This window comes from Plectropomus leopardus, chromosome 18 (genome assembly GCF_026936395.1).
Source record: "Plectropomus leopardus strain MGB_pleo_1.0 chromosome 18, ASM2693639v1, whole genome shotgun sequence".
Classification (NCBI taxonomy): domain Eukaryota; kingdom Metazoa; phylum Chordata; class Actinopteri; order Perciformes; family Serranidae; genus Plectropomus; species Plectropomus leopardus.
In genome coordinates, this window is record NC_142193.1 from 7,916,531 (window position 1) to 7,935,430 (window position 18,900).

Genomic DNA, 18,900 nt, shown 5'->3' on the forward strand with positions numbered 1-18,900 from the left:
GATGTAGCCTTCTGAGCAGCAAATACGACATAAAAGTTAAGTAGCTAATGACAGTTCTTGACAGCATGGAAGGCATGTAAAAATAGTGCTTGAGGATCATCACCTGTCGCTGCTGACACGTTCCTATTACCACTGGAAGATCCCTTGCCATTTTTAAGTGTTGAGCAGAGATCGATAATGTGACTTGATTGACATTTGTATGGAGTGACATTGCCAAGTTTGGAGTGTCCGGCTTGAGCAGCACATTCGACTTGATAAAAGGAGTCTCAACCTCCCACTGGTGTTCACTTAGACTCCTGCCATCCACTGACAGTTGATAAGATCTATCCTTTTCCCCTCTGGCATTTGTCAACATTGGTGGCTCTGATTCAATTCTACTTGGGTGTGTAAACCCGGTAAGTGACATCCAAACGTACAAGTCGTAGAAATCTTTTGAAATATTGAATTCATTGCATTTAAATGTGCCTCATTTTCTTGCTTTTTATTACCCTCAGATATCAACATGAGTAGTGATGCCGAGATGGCCCAGTATGGGCCAGCGGCCATCTTTCTCCGCAAACCTGAGAAAGAGCGAGTGGAGGCTCAGAACCGACCGTTCGATGCCAGAACAGCCTGCTTTGTACCTGATGCCAAGGAGCTGTACATCAAAGGTCTAATCCAGAGCAAGGATGCTGGCCAAGTCACCGTGAAGACTGAAGCTGATGAGGTAAATGTGTCTGTATACGACTGAATAACTGCACAAATAATCAAAACAATAAAAAATCACACCGTATAGAAATAAACTGGAACCAGTGGCTGCCTGGGAATTATGTAAAGAATACATAATTTGTGATAAATAAGCCATAACATACAAAAACACCAGTATGCGGCATTAAACCTCAGCTGGTTTGGTGCTTTACTCGTTTAAAGAAACCCACATTTTATTTTATTTTTATGTTACTTTATATACTGTAGCATGTTCTCCTTCTGCAGCAGGAATATTCTAATTTCTCCAATCATTATCATTTCACTTTATTGTCCAGATTGTAACAGTCAAGGAGGAAGACTGCCATCCTATGAATCCCCCAAAGTACGACAAGATCGAGGACATGGCCATGATGACCCACCTCAATGAGCCCTCCGTGCTGTTTAACCTCAAAGATCGTTATGCAGCATGGATGATTTATGTAAGTAATTAGTCATCTCTTTATTTAATTCTCACTCACTTACCTAACATACAGTATATTCTTATCCACAGACCTACTCTGGGCTCTTCTGTGTCACTGTAAACCCCTACAAGTGGCTGCCAGTGTATGACCCAAAAGTGGTGGCGGCCTACAGAGGGAAGAAGCGCATGGAGGCCCCGCCACATATTTTCTCCGTCTCTGATAATGCATATCAAAATATGCTTACAGGTCAGACAGACACAAATTATGTATGCACTGCAGAATAACCACCTACAGACAATTTCAGTGGAATTCTTGAATTAGAAACAATCGAAGTTCATATCATTTGTTCGGATCAGATTTATTTGACAGTGGTGTCTAACTCAAATTTAAATATTGCTAAATCCTTATTGCTGCACAGAAGTATGTGACATCACGTTTTTTCCCAGCTGAAGCCCAACTACTTCAAACCAATAAGAGTAGCACAAAAACATAAAAACAAGAATCTCTGAAGTAATATATCTATTATAACTTTGAAAAAATGGTGTTTATGTAGGATCCTGTTGCCTATAATACGTATAAGTATGTATATTTATGTTATATGTATTTTCATTGTCATTTTAAACTAATGCATCACTTTACTGAGACCAAGCTTTTTTTTTTTTAATCACAAACAGATCGTGAGAACCAGTCTGTCCTCATCACGTGAGTTGTGTTGCATATTACTTAAAATGTGTCTTATAATTCAGTCAGTAACAATTGCACAGCATGATTTGTTTTTTTCTGCTCTCTCTTTGATCCTGTGCTCACAGTGGAGAATCCGGTGCGGGAAAGACTGTCAACACCAAGCGTGTCATCCAGTACTTTGCGACAATCGCGGTGGCTGGTGGCGACAAGAAGGAGCACACATCTGGCAAAATACAGGTAATTCCTCAACAAGATATAAGCCTGAAAAAAAAAGAAACCTACAATGGGATTGTGATGAAGCTGGCTGTGTTTTCCAGGGGACACTGGAGGATCAAATCATTTCGGCGAACCCTTTGCTGGAGGCTTTTGGGAATGCCAAGACTGTGAGGAATGACAACTCCTCACGATTCGTAAGTTCTCAAAATGGGATGTTAGAACAAAAGACTGTCGGCCCAGTGGTCCAAGAACTGTACCCGTGTCTTCTTCTTTAAATATTCCCCAAATCTTTATTATAGAATTCAGTGTCTTCCTTTGCAATCTGCCTATTTTCATAGAGTGTTTTATATTTTATAGGGTAAATTCATCAGGATTCACTTTGGAACCACAGGAAAACTGGCTTCTGCTGATATTGAAACCTGTAAGTTTGTTTTCATTCATTATGTTCATCAGATGTATAATTACACAATGACAATCATAACTTGATATAACTGTATGTAGATTTGCTGGAAAAGTCGAGAGTGACTTTCCAGCTGTCTGACGAGAGGAGCTACCACATCTTCTACCAGATAATGACTGGCCACAAACCAGAGCTTATAGGTAAGAGGAGGACATTGTAGCTTGTAAATAAAGCTATTTTGAATTTAGAATGCAATCAATTTTTTTTACTTTCTCTTCAGAAATGCTTCTCATAACAACAAACCCGTACGACTACCCCATGATCAGTCAGGGGCAGATCACTGTGGCCAGCATCGACGACAAAGAGGAGCTGGTGGCCACAGATGTGAGCTACTTATCTATCACTTTCAATGGCACATGCATTTAACTGGCTACTACTAATGCTGGGTTTAATGTAATAGACTGCCACCGATGTCTTGGGCTTCACCACCGATGAGAAAATGTCCATCTACAAGCTGACTGGAGCTGTGATGCATTATGGGAACATGAAGTTCAAGCAGAAGCAGAGGGAGGAGCAGGCAGAGCCTGATGGCACTGAGGGTAACACTTTTGATTTTAGTCTTTTACCTGTCAATGAAGACATGGTGATATTAACAAAGATGAAATGTTTATCTCTCAGTGGCAGACAAAGTGGCTTTCCTCATGGGTCTGAACTCTGCCGACTTGTTGAAAGGCCTGTGCTATCCTAGAGTGAAAGTGGGGAATGAATATGTCACCAAGGGCCAAACAGTCCCACAGGTACTCTGACAGCTCCAACATTTTACACCTGATAATGCATTATGAGCTAGTATAAGAAAATAATCCACAAAGGTAGAGGCAAAGAGATGCTAGCAGGGTGGCATTTCTTCCCTGTTAATTTTTCTATCAGGAAATCTTGTTGTGACTGGTTACAAAAGAAAATTTTGAATGGTGATCAAAATGTATATCTGGTAATAGTGTTAGGTTGATTTATCAAAGCTAACGGTTCAGAAAATTCTCACTTTAGATGACTGGCACTGCTTACACATCACAGGGCTCATAGAGCAGGCACACCCTCGCTCTGCTAACTTGAATGGGGATAAAATTATTTAATTGTGCAGCTCTTCTGAAATTTTTTTATTTATTATTAAACCAGATGGATCAAAGTCTGAAAGTAAAACGATCCGTTTCTGGTTGTGACACTTGTGTATCTACTGATCTACAGACATTTCTGTCACAATGTAAGTCCATGGGAAAAAGTCTTTTTGGGCCAAATGGCATCATTTGACAGATATCGATGTTGTAATTCCACATTTGACCACAACAAAAATTCGAGCAGGTTTCACTGCTGTTAGAGCAGCTACCTAACCCACTCTCTGGCTTCATGACTTGTCCACAATAACCTAAGTGTCAGTCCAAAATAAGCCCACTTCACTCCTTGGACTGGAAGCAGAAGTCCCAACGTAACTGCTTAGTTAGTGATTAGCTGAATAAAGTACCTCCAATCTACCCCCCCCCCCAACCTCCAGCCTACCCCAAACAATGTGTAGTATGAACAAGTTTAATGACCTTGATAAAATGTATATTTTGTGTTGCTGATTAATGCATCCTCAAATATCCTGATCAGGTCACCAATTCAGTTGGTGCTCTGGCCAAGTCTGTTTATGAGAAGATGTTCTTGTGGATGGTTATTCGCATCAATGAGATGTTGGACACCAAGCAACCAAGGCAATTCTTCATTGGGGTGTTGGACATCGCTGGATTTGAAATATTTGATGTGAGTCCTGACTTAATTTTGTCAGTCAGTTGTGATGATTCCCAGTTTTATTGCTGATGTATCATAGGTTATTTCTCTTAACAGTTCAACAGCATGGAGCAACTCTGCATTAACTTCACCAACGAGAAGCTGCAACAGTTTTTCAACCACCACATGTTTGTGTTGGAACAAGAGGAGTACAAGAAAGAAGGGATTGACTGGGAGTTCATTGACTTTGGTATGGACTTGGCTGCCTGCATTGAGCTCATTGAAAAGGTAAGATTAATCTACTGCACATCAGTGTATGTTTTGACCGATTCTAGGCACCATATATAATGTATATCTGTGATTAATTCAACAGCCGATGGGCATCTTCTCCATCCTTGAAGAGGAGTGTATGTTCCCCAAGGCCTCAGACACTTCTTTTAAGAACAAACTCTATGACCAGCATCTTGGAAAAAACAATGCTTTCCAAAAGCCAAAGGTCGTCAAAGGCAAGCCTGAGGCTCACTTCACGCTGGTGCACTATGCAGGCACCGTAGACTACAACATCACCGGCTGGCTGGAGAAAAACAAAGACCCTCTGAACGAGTCTGTGGTGCAGCTTTACCAGAAGTCATCAATGAAATTGCTGGCCTTCTTGTATGCTTCCTTTTCTGGTGCTGAAGCAGGTACACATTTTAAAAGCTTTGTAGTAATAAATGTCAAAGACAGAAGGTCTTACTAATGTCTTTAAATATGGAGACCACCTACCGAGCTTCATGCTTTGGTAAAAGCCAAATAATTGTTCTGTGTTTGCTTTGTAGAATCGGGTGGAGATGCTGGTGGCAAAGGAGCAAAGAAAGGAGCAAAGAAGAAAGGTGGCTCGTTTCAGACGGTGTCTGCAGTTTTCAGGGTACAGAAGTGATAATAATCTGCTTGGGTATGATTTTATGGTCTTGCATTGATCCTGAAATATGGTGCCTCCACACAGTTTAACTCTGGTTCCAACAAGTTCCATCAATCAAACAGTAATAGTTGATTGGACTGTTGAACTTTGAGGAGGAAGGATTTCAAAAATTGAAAGGGACCAGTTGAGGAGGATCGGACATCTGTTTAGGATGCCTCCTGGACTCCTCCCATTAGAGGTGTTAAGGGCATGTCCAACTGGTAGGAGGCCCTGGGGTAGACCCAGAACATGCTGGAGGGATTACATTGCTCATCTTACCCATGAACACCTCGGGGTCCTCCAGGAGGACCTGAAAAGTGTTGCCGGGGAGCATGATGTCTTTAGCACTCTGCTCAGCCTGTTGCCCTCGTGACCTGGCCCCAGACAAATGGATGAAAATGGATGGATAGATTTGATCAAATGCCAAATCAAAACAAGAAGCAAAACTGTTGTTGTCAGTGTAAGTCTATTTCTAAGAGTGACAATGATATGTGAATTCCTGCAGGAAAACCTTGGAAAACTAATGACCAACTTAAGGAGCACCCATCCTCACTTTGTGCGTTGCCTGATTCCAAATGAGATCAAAACACCAGGTATAAAGTTACAAGAAAAACTTTTGATTTAGTTGGTGCAATCAGAGATCAAAAAACATGATGTATATATGTTTGGCATCTGTCTGTTGCCAATCAGTTCCTGTTTATTTCACTGCAGGCATCATGGACAACCACTTGGTCATCCACCAGCTGCGCTGTAACGGTGTCCTGGAGGGTATCAGGATCTGCAGGAAGGGATTTCCCAGCAGGATTATTTATGCTGACTTTAAGCAGAGGTCAGAGAAATACAGATAGCTATTACTTGTGCTTTCATCTAAATTATTTCAGTTTGTGATAATCTACTTTTATCTACATTGGAACAGATACAAAATTCTAAATGCCAGTGCCATCCCTGAAGGACAGTTCATTGATGGAAAGAAAGCTTCTGAGAAGCTTCTTGGTTCAATCGATGTTGACCACACTCAGTACAGATTCGGGGCCACAAAGGTATGTCTCCTAATACTTCAAAGGCAGTGTTGTAGTACTTGAGATTGATCTTGATCGGAAGATCGGTCTCAAGACCACTTTTCAAAGGTTCTCATCTCAGTCTCAGTCTTGACCACATCTTTACTCAGTCTTGTCTCAGTCCCAGACAAACAGAACTCGGCATTGCTTGTGCAAAAAAAAAGGAGTGTTGAACAAAGATGGTAAAGTCAAGAATTTCAATCAAGAATTTTCTCATGTGACACTTGTATAATTGACTTGGTCTCAACCCCTCAAAGTTCTGGTCTTGTCTCGATCCAAAACACTCTGGTCTTGGTCATGACTTATCTCGGTCCAGATGGTCTTTATTATAACGCTGCTCATAGAGTTACCTTCTTTTGAAAACACTGTGGAAAGACTTCAGCCTGAAAATACACTGATTTATTTTATTGGACTGGATCCAGCATTTCTACACCGTATTGTTGCAGGTCTTCTTCAAAGCTGGCTTACTCGGCACTCTGGAGGAGCTGCGAGATGAAAAACTCGTTTCTCTCGTGACCCAGACTCAAGCGTTGTGTCGTGGTTATCTCATGAGGAAAGAAATCTCCAAACTAATAGCTCAAAAGTAAGGCCAGCACTAAAAATATTCCTCTACAGTGACAGAAACTAAACCGATACCACTAAATTTCTTGACATTCACTAAATGTATGTCTTACAGAGACTGTGTCTGGATTCTGCAATATAACCTGCGCCTGTTCATGAATGTGAAGCACTGGCCGTGGATGAAGCTGTTCTTTAAAATAAAGCCACTTCTAAAGAGCGCAGAGACTGAAAAGGAGATGGCAACCATGAAAGAGGACTTCATCAAATGTAAGGAGGATCTGGCAAAGTCAGAGTCCAAGAGGAAGGATCTTGAAGAGAAAATGGTTTCTCTTTTGCAGGAAAAAAATAACCTCCTTCTGCAAGTACAATCTGTGAGTGTCATTGAAATGAAAGCTACGGATCTCAGTCGAATCATCCAAAGAATTGCACATAAGTGTTGTTCTCTCCATTTTTTTTTCTTCTTCTCATCTTCTTTCTCATAGGACTCAGAAAATCTTTGTGATGCAGAGGAGAGGTGCGAAGGCTTGATCAAAAGCAAAATCCAGCTGGAGGCCAAACTCAAAGAGGTGACTGAGAGACTGGAGGATGAGGAGGAAATGAATGCTGAGTTGACTGCCAAGAAGCGGAAGCTCGAAGACGAATGCTCAGAACTTAAAAAGGACATTGATGACCTGGAGATAACTCTGGCTAAAGTGGAGAAAGAGAAACATGCCACAGAAAACAAGGTTGGTGATTTTAGCTGGACTGTTTGATTGGTACTTCCATGTATCTCCTTTTTAATTGAGCAGAATATCTTACAAACAATTTAACATTTCAATAGAATCAACACACTTCCATTTTGGCAGACATTTCCCGAATTTGGAGTTGAACACTTAACAAACTTAACAAACAAACAAACAAACTTAATTGAATTTGGTACATTCCATATTTTTTGACAATGCCAAAGGAAACACAATTGTTTTTTTTCCAAATAGATAATATGGTATGCATATATTTGCTTATAAAATGAGTGCCATAATTCCATAATTCTTAATCATATTAGGACTGTAAGGACATTTAATTCTTGTACCAAGCCCAATTCTTCCTACTCACACTTTGTATTCTACAAAAAAAGTATGTTGATTCCACAACCAAATTCGATTACATTTGGTTGAGGTAATATAGATATGTTTTTGGTGCAGACGGAGACACCATTAAATACCACCAAAACACCATTTCTAAAGCATATTGCATTTATGTTCATAATGCCTAAAGCACGCCCCCATTTCTGTCTTTTTTTTCTTCTAATTCTGGATTTGAACACATTTTTTAAACACTTCTGCAAATCTCTTCCAAACTTTATTGAATTTGATATATTCCATATTTGTACAATCCCAAAGGAAATACCATTTTCCCTTTTCCAGAAATTGGTTGTGGATGTGCGCTATTTCACATAAATTGGCATAATTCCTATAGGTATGATGCATCTTTATTTTTATTTACTTTTATATTTCTGTTTACTACATTTTATTTGACAGCAATGGTTACTAGTCACTCAGCACAGAGTTTACATAATTTTCTTTTTTTAAAAAAAAAAAGTGAGCAACTCAACATGAGTCATTTGTTTAATGAAAAAAATCAGCTAGTAACTAAATATATATTTTTTAAAAAATGAAGCAGAAATTTTACCTTTAATAAAGTAAATATTACATTGTTTTATTTTATTATACTTTAGATAAACAAAGACAAATTGATAACACCTGAACATATTCCGAGATATTGTTGTTGCTACAAGATAAGATAGATAAGATAAGTATTTTAGATTATTATCCTTTTTTTTAACATTAAGGCTTGTATCAAGACCTATTTTTTTCTGATTAGTCTTGGTATTTACCAACTATGGCAGAAATTTTTGCTCCGCCAGTGTTTTCATGTTTTTTGTTCATAATTATTGTGCAATAACGTCTAATTCCAATTGCAGGTGAAAAACCTAATGGAGGAGCTGGCTGGTCAGGATGAAAACATCGGCAAACTGACCAAAGAGAAGCGAGCCCTTCAGGAGGCTCATCAACAGGCACTCGATGATCTCCAAGCTGAGGAAGACAAAGTCAACTCACTGTCCAAAGCCAAGGCCAAGCTGGAGCAGCAAGTGGATGATGTGAGTCGCTGCAGGCAATAATACATTCATGGTGTAACTTGATATCTTAATTAACTCTCTGCAATTTGCTTTCAAGCTTGAGGGTTCACTGGAGCAAGAGAAGAAAATCCGCATGGACTTGGAAAGAGGCAAGAGGAAGCTCGAAGGGGATCTGAAACTCACGCAAGAATCCCTGATGGACCTGGAAAATGACAAACAACAATCTGACGAGAAAATTAAAAAGTAAGCTAAATGCACTAACTATGTGCAGCACGTGTGAGGATAATAAATCTTATGTTTAAACTGACATCTTGTATCTTCCCGCAGAAAAGACTTTGAGAACAACCAGCTGCTCAGCAAGATCACAGACGAGCAAACAATTAACAACCAGCTTCAGAAGAAGATGAAGGAGCTCCATGTAATAAAACGAAAGATTTAAGTCATGCATTAATCAGAGCGATAACAACCCTCATGTATGCAACCTGTGCTTCTTGTTTTTAGGCTCGTATTGAAGAACTGGAGGAAGAAGTTGAGGCTGAACGAGCTGTCCGTGCGAAGATCGAGAAGCAGAGGTCCGACCTCACCCGGGAGATCGAGGAGATCAGCGAGAGGCTGGACGAGGCCGGAGGAGCCACGGCTGCTCAGATCGAGATGAACAAGAAGCGCGAAGCCGAGTTCCTCAAACTGAGACGTGACCTTGAGGAGTCCACGCTGCACCACGAGGCCACGACCGCTGCGCTACGAAAGAAGCAGGCGGACAGCATGGCCGAGCTGGGAGAGCAGATCGACAACCTCCAGAGGATCAAACAGAAACTGGAAAAGGAAAAGAGCGAGATGAAGATGGAGATCGATGATTTGTCAATTAATATGGAAACAGTTGCAAAAGTCAAGGTGAGATTTTTAAACTTGGAATATGGCATTAGCATAATCAGTGGTGGAAGTATTCAAAACCTTACTCAAGTAAAAGTTTATAGGAATTATCAGCTAAATGTACATAAAATATGAAAAGTAAAAATTACTCATTGTGCAAGAAAATGTTTCCTGTCGGTGTTTAATGATTATATTTAATGCAGTAGAACTAATATTATTGTTACATTAATGTATATGCTGCATTTTACTGCTGTAGATGTTCAACCATTTGGAACCCGGAGCGACATCGCTTTTCTTGTGCGGCTTTCAGGAGTCCGTCACAAGTATTTAAACCTTTGAACCTGAAGAAATTGGTGTGATTTCACACCAGTGCAAGAAATTAGTAGAATTAAAAATATTTTTAAAAAGCTAGGGAAAACTTTTAGTAAAAAACTAAATTAACAGTTATCATAATTAAATATTAAAATACTGTACATTATTGTAACTTTTAAGCACATTTTTCAAGTCACTTTTGAAACTTGTATTTTGTACTTTCACTATAATTTCTTGACCATTTTTTAATTATTTCTTGTTTCATTGCTCATTGTCTTCTTCCTATTCTTTTGAAAGAAATTAAGCCAAAGCTGTAGCTTGCTCAAAGCTTTCAAAGGGTTACGATTGTGTATCCATGTATCATTTGTTCTTTTAATATTCAATCGAGAATCCAAAAACGGAATATGAAAAACAATTTATTTTGTTATTCGTTTATTCATCAGAAACAAAAAAAAAACAAATTAGGGTTTGTTTTTCGTATTTTGTATTTTATACTCAGATCAATATAATTAGTTACTTAGTACATTGTTTATAGGGTAACTAGTAATCTGCAACCATTAACCATTAAAACCATTAAATTTCAAAAGTAACCTTCCCAACAATTCAAAACTCACTTACCTCGACACATCTGTAGGTCAACCTCGAGAAGACGTGTCGCTCACTCGAAGATCAGCTTCTGGAACTGAAGACCAAGAATGATGAAAACACACGGCAGATTTCTGATCTCTCCAATCAGAGGGCTCGTTTGCAAACTGAGAATGGTAATTCTCTTTCTCTTGTTGACTTGAATTTAAATTACAGACTTCTGATCAGTGGGAAGAGAGTATTCAGATCCTTTACTTAAGTAAAAGTACTAATATTGTAAAAAAAAAAAGTTAAAAGGATGTAATCAGGAAAATGTACTTGAAGCATTAAAAGAGAAAATGTCTCCTGTGACTGTTATATTATTATATACGACATCATTTCGTTATCATGATTATCATGTTTATAACAATTCGGAAAGCAGTGACAAAGGCTTTCACAATGATCCAGATTATTTGACTAATTGACCAATAACTTCAGCTGTACTTGTATAAACTATTGGGTAGTTTGATTCTTAATAAAAAAATCATATTCTGTAAACTCTTAATATGTTTTACATGCAAACATCTTGGCTTGTAGAGTAATTAAAGCTCTTTAGACAAATGTAGTGGGTAAAAAAACACAATATTTCCCTCTGAGATGTTATGGAGTTGAAGTATGAAGTAGTATGACATGAAAATACTCGAATGAAATCACGTCAAATTTGTGCTTAAATACAGTACTTCAGAAAATATAATGAATTACTTTCAACCACTGGCTTTAATTATAATATATTTACTTGTTTGGCTCCTTGTAGCTGAATGTACCCGACAGATGGAAGAGAGAGAGAGTCTCATCTCCCAGCTGACCAGAGGTAAACAGGGATTCACCACACAGGTTGACGAGTTAAAGAGACTGATCGAGGAGGAAACAAAGGTAATCTGAGGTTTGCAAAAACTTCTTCAGCATTACTAACATTTGTTCTCATGAAGCTCTTCTTCTTGATGTCTTCCTCGATAGGCTAAAAACGCCCTGGCTCACAGCTTGCAGTCGGCCCGTCATGACTGCGATCTCCTTCGTGAGCAGTATGAGGAGGAGCAGGAGGCCAAAGCTGAGCTGCAGCGCAGTTTGTCCAAAGCAAACACTGAGGTGGCTATGTGGAGGAACAAATATGAGACTGATGCCATCCAACGCACCGAGGAGCTGGAGGAGGCAAAGTAATTATACACTGAGATCAACACATCAGACTAATGCTGGCTTTAAGTAAATATTAGACATCAAACAGTTCCTAATATGATCAAACGGAAAAGAGCACACATTATATTTAATTTACTTTAAAATACTGGATTGAAAAAAAATACAAATGTTAAAGCTAAAAAGCCAAATATTAAGTTAAAGAGTTTTCCTGTCTCCCTCATGCTCATTAATACTATTTAATACATACAAGCTCACACTTTATTTTGCAGGTTCATATTTTCCTAACAAATTAAAACAATGTCCAAGGGACTTTATTGGAAAGGACGCTGTAATTTTTATGATAATTAAGGATATTCAAAGAGTATTTATTTGGAAGAATTCTAGAACTTCATTCCAATTATTTGAAGGCATAGCTTAGCAAACAAAAATATTAAATGTCCCTACAGAAAAGAATTCAGTTTAACATATACTGTATGAAGGATGATGTTTTCTGAAAAGATTAAATTGATTAAACATTTTTTTCTGCATTTCAAGAATTGATTTTTTAACCTAAAATAAGTAATTAAAGTAATAATAATTCTTATTAATAATTCAATTAAAATAACAGCAACAAAAAAACTATTTTTCAGCTCATGATTTTCTGTACAAAAGTTTCCAAAAATAGTTTCTTCATTATTATTTTTTTCTGGAATTGAACATCTTTTATACTCAGCACAACTAATCAAACTCTATCTAAAGTAACTATAATGACAGAACGTTTTTCTCTTTTGTTCTCGTACTAGCAATATTGTATTATTACTTCCTGCAGTCCTCCAAGTAAAATTTACACTAAAATTTATGTAAAAATAAAACACTGCCTACCAGCAACACTAAAACCTGTCATATTGGTTGACTTCATCTCTGACTTTATTTTCAGTCTGTAACAAAATTCTTTTTTTTTTAACAGGAAAAAGCTCGCCCAGCGCCTCCAAGAGGCTGAAGAACAAATTGAAGCAGTGAACTCAAAGTGTGCGTCGCTGGAGAAAACTAAACAGAGACTTCAGAATGAGATGGAGGATCTCATGGTGGATGTGGAAAGGTCCAACAATGTAGCTGCCACTCTCGACAAGAAGCAGAGAAACTTTGACAAGGTATTGTTCTTCATAACACATCAACTTCTTTGTTTCACATCATAAATCATGACGAGCTAATGTCTCATTTGTTTTGTTTGGATTCAGATTGTAGCCGAGTGGAAGCAGAAGTACGACGAGTCTCAGGCGGAGCTGGAGAGCTCTCAGAAAGAGTCTCGATCCCTGAGCACTGAGCTTTTCAAACTGAAGAATTCCTACGAAGAAGCACTGGATCATCTGGAGACGATGAAAAGGGAAAATAAAAACCTGCAGCGTAAGTGAAATGCTCATGCGAGAAAACAGCAGTTTGTGAGAAACATTTTTAAGATCAGAAATGTTTTTGAAAATACAGAGGAGATCTCAGACCTGACGGAACAACTGGTGGAGTCCGGGAAGACGACTCACGAGCTGGAGAAGTTCAAGAAGCAGGTGGAGACAGAAAAATATGACATGCAGACATCGCTGGAAGAAGCTGAGGTACAGCTGGTAATAAACATAGCCATCTGATATGTGTTTTGCATTGGTGTAAGCAACCACTAATGTTTTTAAAGGCCTCCCTGGAACAAGAGGAGTCTAAGATCCTGCGTGTGCAGATGGAGCTGAACCAGATAAAGGCTGAAGTTGACAGAAAAGTGGCAGAGAAAGACGAGGAGATCGACCAGCTGAAGAGAAACAACCAGAGAGTGATGGAGTCCATGCAGTCCACTCTGGACGCTGAGGTCCGGAGCAGGAACGACGCCCTGAGGGTGAAGAAGAAGATGGAGGGGGACCTGAACGAGATGGAGATCCAGCTGAGTCACGCGAACAGGCAGGCGGCCGAGGCCCAGAAACAACTGAGGAACGTTCAGGGCCAGCTCAAGGTACAACAGTTAAAGCAGGAATATGTCACTTTAAAAAGAGAAAATAACACATTCTTACTCTTGCAAAAGTTCTTTAATACACTGAGGGATTCAGCTGCTACAGCCATACTTGGTTCCATATAACTAGTTACCTACCGTATGTACTTGTTTTAGCATCAACCTTTATGAGGAAAAAAGGTAACGCTTACTCCATGCTACACAAGTTTATTCAGGAAAATGTTTCATCTTAATGCTCGGATCGATAACATTTTGAGCTGAAAAAAGATCCAGGCAGGATCAAAACGTTGTCTTGAATAAATTTGTGTGACATGGAGGAAGTGTCGGACGTTACCTTTTTTTCCTCATGCATGCTCTTGTTTATAGCCTTGCACCTATGTGATGTGCATTCAACTACCCTCTTGAACTTAGCATCAACCTTTACACCATAATTGTGGCCCCTGTAGCCAGGAGACTGTCAATGAACCCCATGGCTGAACTAACCTGTCCCAGGGCACAGACACACATGACCGCGTGACCACACCCCAGAGACAGAGCGCATTAGAGTCCCGCCCCCCACAAGAGCGCAAAAGAATTCATCGCCTTCCATTAATTCAGTATTGTGGCTCTTTGTCATGAATGCCTGCTTACAAACAAAACAAAAATACCTAAAAACTGCTTTATGGTAAGATACATGGTAAACAATGTAGAACCTTTTCACAAACTGCCAAACCAAAAATCTGAACTTTTAGGCAATAAGACTTGAGGCATCAGCAGGAGGAAATGGGAGAACTGTTGGATCCTGACACTCAGTGTGCGTTTTACTACACAAACCCATCCAAACCTCAACATTATTACTAACACATCAAAATTAATACCATTCTTAAAAGGAAAAGCAGCAAATATTCACATTCGTGGAGCAAGAAACATGAAATGTCTTTGAATGAAAAATTACTGAAACAATTATCAAAATACTAAAAAAAAAACATACTAGCACTTTAACTAAAGCTCTCACATAAATGTTATGAAGCAAAAAGTACAAAGCCGCATGTGAGGAAAATGCTCAAGTAAAGTAGAAGTACCTCAGATTTGTACTCAAGCATGCTACTTGAGTATATGTACTTGTTTAATTCCACTACTGCAATGGATAAATGCATTTTTAGGATGCCCAAATCCACCTGGACGACTCAGTCAGATTGCAGGATGATATGAAGGAGCAGGTCGCGATGATGGAGCGCAGGACGGCTTTAATGCAGGCTGAGGTTGAAGAGCTTCGGGCCGTCGTGGAACAAACAGAGCGCAGCCGCAAAATGGCCGAGCAAGAACTGGTTGATGCCAGCGAACGCGCTGGACTTCTACATTCTCAGGTAGGTTGTTTACAAGTGTTTAGATATTCAAACAAACCCCTTTGGGTTTGCAGAAGTAACACATCTTTTATCTCTGGCAGAACACCAGTCTGCTGAACACCAAGAAGAAGCTCGAGGCAGATGTTACTCAGCTTCACTGCGAGATAGAGGAGGCCGTTCAGGAGGCCAGGAACGCTGAGGAGAAGGCCAAGAAAGCCATCACTGATGTAAGGTGCTCTTCCAGGGCTCTTATCCTGGTTAACACAGATTTTATGGTATTAAATACTCCTGTCGTGGCACCTCCAGGCTGCCATGATGGCTGAAGAACTGAGGAAGGAGCAGGACACCAGCGCCCACCTGGAGAGGATGAAGAAGAACCTGGAGGTGACGGTGAAAGACCTTCAGCACCGACTAGACGAGGCAGAAAATTTGGCCATGAAGGGCGGAAAGAAGCAACTCCAAAAACTGGAAGCAAGGGTATGTATGCTGGTTCTAGCTATACGTTGTAGAATATCAGTAGTGATGCACTTTTTTTTAGATTATAATCTGCACTAAATAAACATAATGTTTGATGACATGATGGAGAATGTCAGAATGTCTAGATCAGGAAATATCCATATTAATATGAATATTAATATGTTATTTCTATTGGTTTAATTTAAATAGATTTATTTATTTAAATGCAATATTGTTTGTTTGTTTTTTGATGACATCCCTCTGTCTTCAGACCCTCACATAAGAAAAAACTTCTCACAAAAAACACTATGTGTTGATGTATGCATACATAATTCAAATTTGAGGCAACATGAAGATGCAGTCATTATCAATGCCAGTGGAAAGTCAGGTGAAGTCCACAAAAAAACTGTCAGAGTTTCACAGGGAAAAGGTGTTGCACTCTATTTTCAGAGCAACAATAATGTGTTCATTAGGCTCAATCAGATTTCAACAGGCTCCCTGAATTTCGTTGTGTCTTATAGAATATCTGGACAATTTTTCATGCTATATCTGCCAGAGTTCCCTTTCTCACTATATGTTAGGACGAGGTGTTATCTACATGTGTTATATACCAAATACAGTGGCAGTTGGCTAAAATTTGCACGAGATAAAAAAACAAATTCATGTAGCTACATGTTGGTAGTGTGGGATTATATCCAAAAACTACTGCCCTCAATGGTAACACTTAATGTGGATAGTCCACCTACAATTAGACTATTTTTTTAAATTTCAACAGCTTATCAGATTCAACAATTCAACGGTTTGGCTTTGTCTGTAGATGCATGCTGCATAGGTTGAGTCAATAACTCAACTAAATTATTCTGAGAATATGTGGGCATGCTTATGGTTATCACATATATTCTTAAGGTTATCTATTAGACTATCTGTAGGCAGACTATCCAAATAAAGTATTAGGTGTTAAAGTGCAACACAGAGTGCAAAAGTACCACATGTCCAACCATTGAAGGTTAGAAGGCCTCCGCCAGCTATTGCAGAATACTGTATATTTCTGTGTATTTGCCCATAAAGGTTCTCCTGACTCAAACACTTAAACAAAAGTCCTAGAGACTCATTGTAACATTAACACGCTTAAAATCATACAAAATATCCCAAATTGTGCTCTTCAGGTCCGTGAGCTGGAAAACGAGCTGGACGCTGAGCAGAAACGCTCTTCAGAGGCTGTCAAAGGAGTCCGGAAATATGAGAGGAAAATCAAAGAGCTAACCTATCAGGTAAAGCCTACAGCTACTCTGTGTTTGTTGCTAATTGATGGAATCTCTCAGCGTTTCATTGCCATATCGTTATTATGAAAATGATCAAATCATAAAAATTAGAATCCAGAGGTTTTTCTCTTCATCTTTCAGACTGAGGAAGACAAGAAAAACAACATTCGACTGCAGGATTTGGTCGACAAGCTGCAGATCAAAATGAAGGCCTACAAACGGCACGCTGAAGAAGCTGTGAGTGAATCACACGGATCTACTCAGTGCTGTGTCACATCACCAAAACCAGAGCAGGAATGTCACTGAGATCATTTACTAAAGTACTGTACTGATCTACAAATTTGAGGAACATTTTGCTGCACAAGAAATACTTTAACCTCAGATATTATTACTACTTTTACTTAACTAAAGTCTCTAAATTTCTTCTTCCACCACTGACCAATACATTCCACATGATTCATTTCCAGGAGGAGCAGTCTAACATGCACATGGCCAGATTCAGGAAGGCTCAGCACGAGCTGGAGGAGGCCGAAGAGAGAGCTGATGTGGCCGAAGCTCTGGCCAATAAGATGCGAGCAAAGAGCCGGGAAATAGGGACAAAGGTACGGAGTGGCTTTTATTTTTTCACATGTAAATACTAACATTTAGCTGTCCCTTTGAAAAGAGAACTGTGACATTTAACCCCTTGAAAGCTGAGCAATTTGGCTTGATTTGAAGAACGTCATGAGCAACGCAAGAGGAAATGACCCAAAAATGTGCAAGAAATGAGCAAAAAGTACAAGAAAATTACCAGAAATGCTTTAGTACTGTAAACCAAAACCAAAAAAGGAAAACACAAAAGCATTTAAAAATTATAATTTTGTGACATAATTTTTAATATGTAATTACGAATTTTGTTTTTTTTAATAAAATGATGTATTTATTAATGCTGTTTTTGCACCATTTGCAGGCACAAGAGGGACAGGGCGAGTAGCTGAATGTTGGACTCTCTGAACACCAGCGGAGACAAATCTGCATGACATGAGGTTTTTGAAAGCATATTATATACAATATTTCATATATCATATATATCATTAATATCCCAGTGTTTATACTTAGATCAGTAAATCCTAGTAACAATAACTAGGGCAATCATTAGTCAATAAGTAACAATTTTATCCACATATTATATTTATTGATCCAGTAGTGATGTAGACAACAACATGAACCTAAGATACAATATGTATGTCTCAAAATAATAATAACATTACATTAAAACTCCTGTGAGATAAATGTAAAAACAAATATTTTTATTTAATGAGATCAAAAACCTAAAGCTAATACTATTATGAGTAATGAAGTTGTAATCATGCATTACATTTTAACACATGATTTAGAGCCCAGGAGCCTGATGGGACACAAAAAGATCCACGCTTACTTTAACGCAGTTGGTTGCAATAGCCTGTTTAATTATAGTCCTTTTTGGGGATGTGACTATTATACTGCAATAAAAAATAAAAATATAAATAAATCAATAAATAAATAAAATATGTTTTTTTCTGGTTCTAAGGCCTGGTTATGAAGAAGGTCATGTGTCTAGCTTTTAAAACTATTTTAAAACCATCATTAATTCAGATTATACTCTTTTCATATGTTGCATTTTTCTAAATATGTTTAATCACATTACTTAACTGTATTCCAGCACAGTAATACTCAACAGAGAGTGGGAGGAACTGGATGGGTTATTCAGGATGCTATCATACCGTGTCATGTTATTCTTCTGATCATATTTCATTATAAATATATCGCCACACAAGCTTTTGATTCCTCTGGTCAACGTCATCCTTGTGCAACCATTTTCTCTCTTGTTTGATATATCTCATTTTTCAAATCCAGGTCACAGTTTTCACATTTCTTTTCAACTGGTTTAGTTTTGTTTCTAGTCTGTTTTTGTCTTTGCTGTAATTTTTAGTTTTAGAAGAGAAATAAATGTTTGTAAAAATAAAAAAAGTATATTCGTTCGTATTTGATTGGTCATATTTCACTCACTAAACAAAAAAAAGACCTATGCTTTCCTTTTGTATACAA

The 18,900-nt window shown here is 38.6% G+C and overlaps 1 protein-coding gene across 1 annotated transcript; it reads left to right on the top strand.

Annotated features, from left to right (window-relative positions):
* The first annotated feature begins 298 nt into the window (after positions 1-298).
* Positions 299-18,833, top strand: LOC121956149 (myosin heavy chain, fast skeletal muscle-like). The gene is made up of 40 exons (XM_088069551.1): positions 299-395; positions 495-706; positions 1,023-1,166; positions 1,238-1,394; positions 1,823-1,850; positions 1,958-2,069; positions 2,150-2,242; positions 2,406-2,469; positions 2,550-2,648; positions 2,729-2,832; positions 2,909-3,047; positions 3,127-3,245; positions 4,093-4,242; positions 4,327-4,497; positions 4,583-4,892; positions 5,028-5,116; positions 5,655-5,742; positions 5,861-5,978; positions 6,066-6,189; positions 6,654-6,790; positions 6,884-7,139; positions 7,251-7,493; positions 8,729-8,905; positions 8,982-9,127; positions 9,212-9,302; positions 9,386-9,775; positions 10,701-10,827; positions 11,445-11,563; positions 11,648-11,844; positions 12,771-12,954; positions 13,042-13,207; positions 13,286-13,410; positions 13,485-13,793; positions 14,933-15,136; positions 15,217-15,342; positions 15,422-15,592; positions 16,738-16,842; positions 16,975-17,070; positions 17,301-17,435; positions 17,783-18,833. The coding sequence occupies exons 2-40, from the start codon at positions 503-505 to the stop codon at positions 17,804-17,806; spliced, it is 5,841 nt and encodes a 1,946-aa protein (XP_087925677.1). The 5' UTR covers positions 299-395; positions 495-502; the 3' UTR covers positions 17,807-18,833.
* The last annotated feature ends 67 nt before the right edge of the window (positions 18,834-18,900 follow it).

Coding starts and splice junctions, on each gene's coding strand:
- LOC121956149 (XM_088069551.1), top strand. CDS start 503: ATGAGTAGTGATGCCGAGATGGCCCAGTATGGGCCAGCGGCCATCTTT. Junction 1,851..1,957: donor AACCAGTCTGTCCTCATCAC/GTGAGTTGTGTT, acceptor CTGTGCTCACAG/TGGAGAATCCGGTGCGGGAA. Junction 6,190..6,653: donor ACAGATTCGGGGCCACAAAG/GTATGTCTCCTA, acceptor GTATTGTTGCAG/GTCTTCTTCAAAGCTGGCTT.